General features: G+C 31.8%; 1 protein-coding gene across 2 annotated transcripts; it reads right to left on the minus strand.

Moving 5' to 3' along the window:
• Positions 1-6,015: 6,015 nt before the first annotated feature.
• LOC136227980 (uncharacterized) lies at positions 6,016-9,662 on the minus strand. 2 transcript variants are annotated; one of them, XM_066016779.1, is made up of 3 exons: positions 8,706-9,662; positions 6,215-6,396; positions 6,016-6,117 (listed from the first exon to the last, which is right to left on the minus strand). In XM_066016779.1, the coding sequence occupies exons 1-3, from the start codon at positions 9,083-9,085 to the stop codon at positions 6,041-6,043; spliced, it is 639 nt and encodes a 212-aa protein (XP_065872851.1). In that variant the 5' UTR covers positions 9,086-9,662; the 3' UTR covers positions 6,016-6,040. The 2 variants fall into 2 exon arrangements, with proteins under 2 accessions (XP_065872851.1, XP_065872852.1); XM_066016780.1 differs by having other exon boundaries at positions 6,016-6,396; positions 8,706-9,653.
• Between the last annotated feature and the right edge of the window lie 241 nt (positions 9,663-9,903).

Consider the following 9,903-nt stretch of genomic DNA (forward strand, 5'->3'; position numbering starts at 1 on the left):
GGGACCAACAACATCATTTACATGCACATCATGCCTAGGTCTATCATTCATGGCATTATCATCCATTCTAATCCACATATTCCTAGCAATCCTAAGCATATCGTAATCATCAAATAAATCCCCATCACTATCACTATCCACATTTCTAATGATTACGGGATTAGTCCGCCTTACCTCTTGAACCCGAGGGTCCATTGCTTGGGGTGCATAAGCTATCCTTAGTGGTGGTGTCGGTTGCCGTTCAAGTAGATGGCGGGTTTGTTCCTCTTGTCTCCGGTGAGGTTCTCCGGCTAGAAGATTGTTATTGTGGCGGGTTGCTATTGTGAGTTCTTCAATGAGGCGGCGCAAATCTCGGGTACTCGTCTCGTGTTTCTCCTCCATCGTTCTTAGAGACTCCGTGTTATGTTTCATGTTGCCTTCTAGTGACTCAACTCGTTGCTCCATGGATCCAGTGGCTTCGTTTGTGATACGAGGTTGAACCATTCCCGAGAAGAAGTCTCTGGTCAAGGAAAACGACTCGGCTCTGATACCAACTGATGTAGATTGAAATCGACTGAAAGTTTTAATCGTAAACCAACAAAGAATCTGATCTTCTCAAGCTAGACTTGAAGGTTGAGTTAACCCAAAGGATATGAAAATCCAAGCTCTCAATGGAGGCTATTGTTTTAAATTCATCAAAAAGTTCTTAAACATTACAAAGAGGGGAGCTTAAATACTCTCCCAAATAAGAAGGGAAAAGACCAAAAGCCCATGAATAGAGTTTTGGCCAAAACATGTGCACAAGGGTATAATAGGAAAATAGGAGAGTCCATGGCAGTTTAGTAATAAGAGGGTAATGACAAAACAGTAAATAAAGAGTAACAGAAATTGGTCCCCTCAATGTGAGAACTTGGAGGAGAAGTATTCTCCTGGACAAGTATGCCCCGCGCCCAAGTGCTACGCCCCGCGTAGATGCGCTCCTGAACTTGGAGTTGCTTGCTCGTACTCATTACGCGTGGCGTCCTGCGGAATACGCCCCACGTCATTAGGCTCCTGAGTTTGATGGCTCTGTGGACGGGAATCTACGCGTGGCGCCCAAGGCGTACGCCCCGCGTGTTTGACCTTCTGGGAAGCTTCCTGCTCGAGATTGCTATCCACGCCCCGCGTGTTAATGGTGGCGCCCCGCGTCCCCCATTACTTGATCCTCCTCCCATGACAACACTCCCCACACCTGGCGTCCTGCTAGACACGCCCCGCGTGCCCTCTGTTTTGGCTTGGTCTTCGCTCTCTTTAGGTGGGTTCTCTCGAGTACCTCCTCGTTGCTCCGGGCTCGGGTCTAGGGATAAGATGCCCTCATCACATATAGTAAAAAAAAAGAAAGTGATGCATCAGTTAGATTATTATTCGATTATTATTGTTTTATATTATATATAGATTATATTATATTATATTATATTATATTATATTATATGTAGATTATCTTATAAATCAAATTTAATTGATCTTTTAACCTATATGAAAATAAAAGTAATCCTAAAATTAAAGAGTTGTAATTGTTGGTGGCAGGTGCCCGAATCTGAATTAATTAATCCAGCAAATAATGAGGTGTAGTGGATCTTAAAAAGATTCCATGTCAATGTCAAAAGAGATCTATATTTAATTACTTACCTTAAAAATGAGATTAATTTGTTGAGAAATCCTTGGAAAACCAAAGTTAATTGGGTAATATATCTATCTAGGCAGGCTTTGTATTACAGCTAATTCTTAAAAATAGATCAATTTCAAATGAAATTAAATGTTGTGATGTCCTTGAAAAAGCAAAGTTAATTGGGTTTGTGTTACAGCTAATTCCCAATTTTATCAAATTTGATTGGTGGATTATATATTTTTGTTCCCAATTAGAAACCACAATTTCTGCCTCAAATTAACTTCAATCACTAATAAGTGATGTGATTATCATTTTTTTTTATTTATTCCAATAATTGAAGACTGACTTTCACTATTAAAGCTTAAAGGCCCATTGGATAAAAACAGCTACGGAAAAGAGAGGGCACTCACATATATGTCTTTCAAATACCATAACTAAATAGTTTTTAAAAGAGAATTCATATATAGGGTTAAGGTGTAAAAATACCCCTAACGTTTTGGGTCAGGAGCAATTTTACCTCTAACGTCTAAAATGGTGCAATTTTACCTCTAACGTTGGAAACTAAGAACAATTTTACCCCTAACGTTAATAAATTGGGTCAATTTGAGAAATAATTTATCAAACTGTCTTCTCGATCATGAATCTTGTCATCTACACTTCATACGTATGTCATTTTATCAGTAACAAATCACAAACATTCACTGGAACATGAAAAAAATAAAAAAATAAAAAATATACTGTCTTTTTGTACGAATTACACAAAAAAAATTTCAAAAAATTCACCGAATTTATAAGTATTAATCTCAAATTCTATTATTAAATTATAAAAAACATGAAATCATTTTTTTAGAACAAATTGTTGTGCAATTGGTGCAGAATAACGAACAAAAATATCTATGTTTTATAATAATGTCTGAAATTGACCCAATTTACTAACGTTAGGGGTAAAATTGCTCTTGGCTTCCAACGTTAGGGGTAAAATTGCATCATTTTAGACGTTAGGGATAAAATTGCTCCTGACCTAAAACGTTAGGGGTATTTTTGCACCTTAACCCTTATATATATATATATATATATATATAAATGTTATATACAAATAAGTTCTAAAAAATTAATATGTTGAATAACAATTTTTAAATCTTTTAAGGTTTAATCTATAAAATAGAAATTAAGTCCTTGAGTCTATAAAAATATACAAAATAGAAATTTAATTTGTTTCAAAGATTAGAATCACAAATTAAACTTTTATTTTTTAAGTTTTGAATTTTTTTACAAATTTATACAAATTGAAATGTAAATCACTGCAAACTTAATGAGATAAAAAAGATTGTTATAAACAAATTTATGAGGCAAATAAGTCATTTTAAACAAATCCAAATGATTAATAGATTTGTTTAAGCAGGCTAAGGAGGCTAAGAAGATGTTTTATAAGTTTAGGGGCTTAATCAATCATTTAGAACAAGTTCACGAGACTCTTGATGTAGTAAGCTATCTTTAAATGATACAGTTGTTTGATAAATAATAAAAGTAAAGGAGTTAAACAAAAATATATTTTAAATAGAATTGTTCTCAATCTGGTAATGGTTAAGAAATAATTGCATTGGAATGACTATTTTTACTTATGTAATTAAAAACAACTCCATTACGGTGAGCCCACCGTCTTAAATGTTGGTGTTTTTAACCATATAGATAAAAATAACCCCTCCAAATGAATTATTTCTCAACAAATTGGAAATAATTCTCCTAAAATGCTCTTTTTGAATTGTTAACTCAAAATAAAGAATATATAAAGAGTAAATTATAAAACTGACTAAATTGATAGATTCGTTTATATATTTGAATCTATCACACTACCTCTTATCAAACTCTAAATTTTCAAATTAGACCCTTTCAAAATATCCTTAATATATATATATTATGATTTAACCAATTTTTTCTCAATACTTCTCATCCTTTGCAACCCGATTTCAATTTCATATATTATATAACCGATCAACTTCTCATTGTAATCATGTCTCATTGTTTATGTGAATGATATTCTATCAGTTTACCATTTTGCTTAGCAGTGGAAGCAAATCGTAAAATGTGAACCCATCGGATTGGATAAAATCTCCAAATATCATTCAATAAAGATGCAAACTAACTTAAAATACTCAAAACTAATATATACAAAAAAAAGTTTATGGATCTTGGATTGATATATGAAATTAAAGTTGAATTACAAAAGATGAGAAATGGAATGAAAAAATTGGTTAAATCATAATATATATACTAAATGTATTTTAGAAAGATCTAATTTAAAAGTGTCTAGTTTAATAAAAGGTATTCTAATGAATCTAAATATATAAACGAGTCTATCAATTGACTCAATTTTATAATTTACCCATTATTTTATTGAAATAAATTAAATATTTGTGATGACAAAATACTAATTATCAGTGTTTTTATATATAAAAACAAGAAAGACTAGTGTTTCTTTAAGATATAAAATGTAAATTTATGAAATTCATTTGAAAATTCTATTCAATTTTTTATATATATATTTTACTTTTCAGAATTATATAAGATTCAACCTTAGAAATTGAAATCCTTATTTATTTATCTGAAAAAAAAACATTAATAATTAATAATCTTAAATGGAGTGAGGGACCTCACTCTTCCATTTCTTAAGTGCCATTGCAGTCCTTGCAACTTGCCATATCTAATTGAAAGATATATTTAATGTTATAGATTCATAAATGTAGAAAAAGACCAATCATATAATTGATAAGTACTTTACATGTACTATAACAACATGATTTATTCATATGTCTATACATGTATTTTTCAAAGTTTTAGGTATTTAGCTTACATTATTTATTTTTTCAAATTAAATCTCAAAACTGTAATTATCAGATATATATATAGAAGATTCGAATATAAGATTATAATGAATAATAAAAGAATAAGATGAAGATCCGAAAGGGTCGAAGAAGATTCAGATAAAAAATCCATAATTATATGAAGATTTTCATATAATTACGGATCTTCGATCTGAAGCTTCTTTGAACTTTTCGGATCTTCATCTTATTTTTCTATTATTCATTATAACCTTATATCCGAATTTTTCATATATTTATAGTATAGAGGCCCATACCCATAGATTAGGCTTCTAATTAAGGGTTATGTTGGCCAAATAGTTAGTGAATGGTTAATGTACGTAAGAATTAAAAATTAAGAGTTTAAAAAACCTTAAAAGTTTAATGGTTTAATTATGTTTTTAAGATAAGAAATAAATAATTTTTTTCTATATTTTAAATACATATATGCCTAACAATAAAAAGAAATTTGAAAAGAAAAAAAAGAAGATCCATAAAAGTTACTTTGTGTCGCTTTATATAATACTATTTGAATTAATAATTTAATTTAGAATTTGCAAACAAAATAGAAAAAAAAAGAGTAAAAAAATATCCTAAATGAAATTAGGGCTGCTGCTGCGTACATGAAACATACCACATACTTTAATAGTAATTAGAATGTAACTAGTATTGTGCCGTTTTATTAAAAAAAAAAAATAATAATAATAATAACATTGTATCCGCGCATTGCGTGGATCGATAAAAAATTTCTAAAAAAATTTAATATTGTAATATTTTTTAATTATATATCATTTATATATAATATATTAATATTTTGTTTTAAAATAATTTGAAGTTTAAAAAGTACAGACGTGATAGAATCACTTAAGTCAAACTACGGGGTTGTGGTTGAGTGGTAAAGGCTCATCCTCCCTTAATCAAATGTCCTGGGTTTGATCCTCCCTTTTGGGAATGGAAAGAATTTCTGTGGCCATCAGTCTGTCGGCGGTGGATACACTTACGAACCAAAAAAAAAACTTAAGTCTTGAGATTGTAGTTCTTGGTGTTCGTTCACATTCCACACACCAAAAAAATAAACATAATACATATATTTATTTGCAAACTTTTAAATCAGAATCCTATATTTGAAACAGATAAACCACCAAGCATTATTTTATACTTAGTCCAAAAAAAAAAAAAGTGTACAATTAGTTATACTAACCACAGTAATATGCAAACATCTTATATTTGCTAACTTATAATAAATTGAATATATTTAATTTATACCCGTTTTCTAGAAAAAAAATCTTTACAAGTTTTCTTGATTAAGCCATTGATTCTTATAAATTTTCATGATTAAGCACCCGTGCTTTTAGAACTTTTCTTGATTAAACACCCGATGTTTTAGCACTTTTCAGAATGATAATGAAAATGAAAGAGCAAACATGGGAATCTATGAAAATGACAAGATGCATTGCAATACAGAATCAAAATGATACTACTGATACTACTCTTGATTCTGCAAAGTAAATCAACATTTACTTAGAACTATAGAGCAACATTTTCAATCTTGATACTAATATAAACAGCAAATTTTAGGGGAATCAACTTTCTCTTTGAAGATAGATTGAATTGCTATAGCCAGCAAAAGAGCTGTAATAAGAAAAAACAAGTTACTAATTACTAGACTAAGCCTAAGAGGGCACATTGAAGTGAAAGAGCCAAGATATAACAAAGGCAAATACCATACATGCCAGTAAGAAATTCAGGAACCGGTGACCTTGCCAGAAGTGTCGAGTCTCGGCTATGTGCACAGATGGAGCTGCTGTTACTACTGCTGCTGCTTCATTCACCTCATTCCACTGCTCTACTAACTCAACCTCGTTAGGACCAACAACGTTTCGCGCTACTGATCCACAAATTTCACAGGTTCTGCACCAAGTTTAAGAACATCAACTTTATGTGACATGAAACTTAATGAAACATGTAATGTAGGCTTGATAATGCTGTAAAAAGGGATGGATTTCAAATGATAAGCAAAATGCAGAAACTAGATGTCAAGAATTTAAAGTTTATGAGCTAAATGTGTAAGTTTTGATAAGTGTAAAGGCCAAAAATACAAGTATGCCTTTTCCTAATGCATAAAAGCTTAGGAAACAATAACTGAAGTCCAGAAAGCTCGGTCCTGAGAAGATGACGTTGGGGTGGAAGGTCTAATCAAAGAGCAGTCCTAAAGAATGGCAACGGAAGCAAGAATGAACCGAATTCCACATTAGAAATTAGAAATGAAGATGGAGTGACCAGTAGTAAGATGGATTTCCAATATAAGTAAGCCTTTAGATCCAAAGAATGAGAGTTTGATAAAGCGGACAGTATCTATATGGTATTAGATCAAGCTATTAAAGTTGGTATCAGAGCCGATTCTCCAAGTATAATGTATTGGTTTGAGCATAAACCAAGTAGAAGCTGGTGGACCTTTAACCATCCAGTCCTAAGGGGGGAGGGGGTTGAATGCATGAGCAAGAGGGAGCCTAAAGGATAACGATGAGGGCAAAAATGATATGAATCCGACATTAGAAATAGAGAGCGTGATTGAGCCATATCATTAAGGTGGATTTTCAATACATTCAGACGTATTTTAAAGCCGTGATTCCTAAAGAATGAGATTTTTCAAAGCGGATAATATTAGGACTAAAGTACTGAATAAAATCTTCAAACAGTTATGGCCCCAATAACTCTAGCCACCATTCAAACTTGGAATTATCATTCTTCATAAGTCAAAAGACAACAATATCTAAGATATCCTCACTTTATACAGCAGGAAAATTGGAAGGAATATTATCATTTTTAATTGCATGCAATTTTAAAAGACAATGCGCCTAAGAAAAACAGATTCCCACCAACAAAAACAAATAGAAAGTAGCTAAATTTACATTTATATCAAGAATCTCAGTAAGTGCCAAGTTTTTTTTTGCTCTTATAAAAATTATATTTAAGTGGAAAATTCCAAAAGAATATGTAACATTGAAGGAGAAAACAAATGCATTTGCATAATTTGAATTAAATAATGGAACATTCAAATATATGGTTCATCAATGGCATAAAATTTTCTTTTAATTCAATGGAGAAGTTGCTTTTGACTGTATAAAAAGGAGTTTATCCCAAAACAAATTTTAATTAATTACAAAGAGGAACTAGATTCCATTCACACCTTGCCAAAACATAATTCAAAGCCCCTCAACTTCAACTTTATTCCAATAAAAAGTAATCAATTTCATTTTCTTTCAAGAAAATCATTAAACTTCAAGCAAAATAATTTTACATACCATTATATGAGAAATGATTGGTGTAAAAGAAAAAAAATGTATACATATGACATTAATTGATTCATCGAGTGTATTTCGGAGTACCCTAAATATTCCGTGGCTTAGGATGTACCACGTAACATGTTTGTGCTATATCAACCATAAAAAGCCAACCATATGATGTATGATGCTTAGTTAGCACATAATCAACTGATTTTTTTTGTGCTCTATCAATATTCAAGTGATTATTGACCGGAATTACTTTATTTAAAATCAAATAATAAAAGTTAACTTTGAACATCATGATATTAACATTTTTCTGGTTGATAAGATAACCAACAATTATCAGAGGAAAATGCTAGATTTATATATATATTTTTAAAAAGTCTCAGCTATTTCATCTCACATTAGATAATTGTACTCTAAGAAATCTATAATAACCATGAAACTTAGTGCAGAGAACAAGTTTGTTGGAACTTGGAACACCGTTTGTAATGAACCAATTTCGAGTGAATGGTACCTGGGTAAAAAGCCTGAACAATGAGCGCCTCTAAGTGGAAACGAATAAACATGGGATCTTTTAGTAAAGTATGTTTCTAATCCATATAGATGCATTATAAAGACGTGGTTCATTTGTAAAAAACTAACAATATCTGCATGATATTATACAATACACAGTCAAAACATATAGACATAGTCTTAGATGGTTGATAAATGCAGGAGTGGTCAAGGAACACAATAAAGTATACAAATTGACACACAATTTCAAATGGTCAAAAGTATAGATTTGGTCATTGTCATTCAAAATTGACATATGCATAAGTGAGAGTAATGGATCATATTCAAAATTGACATATGCACAAATACTAAGAATCAGAAGAAATCAAATCAGTTTAAAGATCAAATCATTCTTATTCTTATAAACTCACAACTTACTTGTTTCCCTTGATCTTAAACCATGCTTCTGCACAGTGTTTATGAGCAGCAGCCAAATCTTCTTTGCAAGAACAACCCAACTCAATAGGCAAACCAGAATCCTGATTACCAACATCCAAGCTCAGATGACAAATCCTGCAATCTTTCTCAACATTTGCCAAATGTAGCTTAGTTTCAGGCACTCCACACTCCAGATCCATCTCAGAAACAGAGGATCTGCTACTCTCCTTCACAATCTCACTGCTACACCCAGACTCACTTGAAGACCTCCTTTGCTGCTCTTCATCATCTGAGTGGAGATGGTGCCGACCACGACTTCCCTCTACATCATTATCATCATCAATAGAAACAACAATTTGGGGTTTTTGTAAAGTTTCCATCTTTATTAAGAACCAGATGCTGAATCTTCATGTAATGGGTTCCTAAATAGAAAACCATAAATACCCACCAATTTTGTTTAAGCTTTCACTCAAACCCTCACTAGAGAACAGTATATGCAATCATCAGATTTAATTTTCAGCTTACTACTACTGTACTCTTTCTCTAGCAGAAATAATGAAGGGTGTTTGTTTCTATTGATCTTTTTAGTGTAAAGATCTAAACTTTAGTATTTATTTACTATATCTTAATGAATCTAGTGCTATGAAAGAGAACATGGGAAGCTAAAATGATTGAGAGAGAGAGAGAGAGAGAGAGAAAGAAAGATAAACGAAATTGCTAAAAAGTTAAAGGATGATTTGATGCTGAAGTGACCTATAAAACTGTTATTTTTCCTCAGACAGCATTAGGATAATGGTAGTGCCCAAAAGCAGATTTATATTTGTCTTCTTCAGTCTCTTTATCAATAATTCAATTACCTGAATTCACCTCTCACCCTGCTTTTGATGAGATGATTCCCCTCTAAAAAGGAGAGATGTGGCAGATGAGATTCATGATTGAGCATAAAACTTTAGGGATTTACCTAATGTGAATTTAAGGGTATGTCTTAAGTTAAGTTAAGCATTGTGGTCAAAGTTATAATGTAGAGTAGAGACAGAGAGGGGACCAGTAAGGCTTTCTATAATGACGCCACAAGACAAATGAGGAGAAAATATCATTGCCAGTTGTAGAGATTCTAACCACCCAAGTTCAAAAATGAAAGTGAACCCAAGTTCTATGTTTCAGTGCTTTGTCAAATCTGAGAAAATTTACCTAATGG

The sequence above is a fragment of the Euphorbia lathyris genome, chromosome 4, assembly GCF_963576675.1.
Source record: "Euphorbia lathyris chromosome 4, ddEupLath1.1, whole genome shotgun sequence".
NCBI lineage: Eukaryota > Viridiplantae > Streptophyta > Magnoliopsida > Malpighiales > Euphorbiaceae > Euphorbia > Euphorbia lathyris.

Excerpts from the sequence above, each read along its gene's own strand:
- LOC136227980 (XM_066016779.1), bottom strand. The coding sequence starts at position 9,085 with ATGGAAACTTTACAAAAACCCCAAATTGTTGTTTCTATTGATGATGAT. Across the intron at positions 6,397-8,705 it reads TTTAAGATCAAGGGAAACAA|AACCTGTGAAATTTGTGGAT; the intron begins GTAAGTTGTGAG and ends AACTTGGTGCAG. Across the intron at positions 6,118-6,214 it reads CCTGAATTTCTTACTGGCAT|CTCTTTTGCTGGCTATAGCA; the intron begins GTATGGTATTTG and ends TTCTTATTACAG.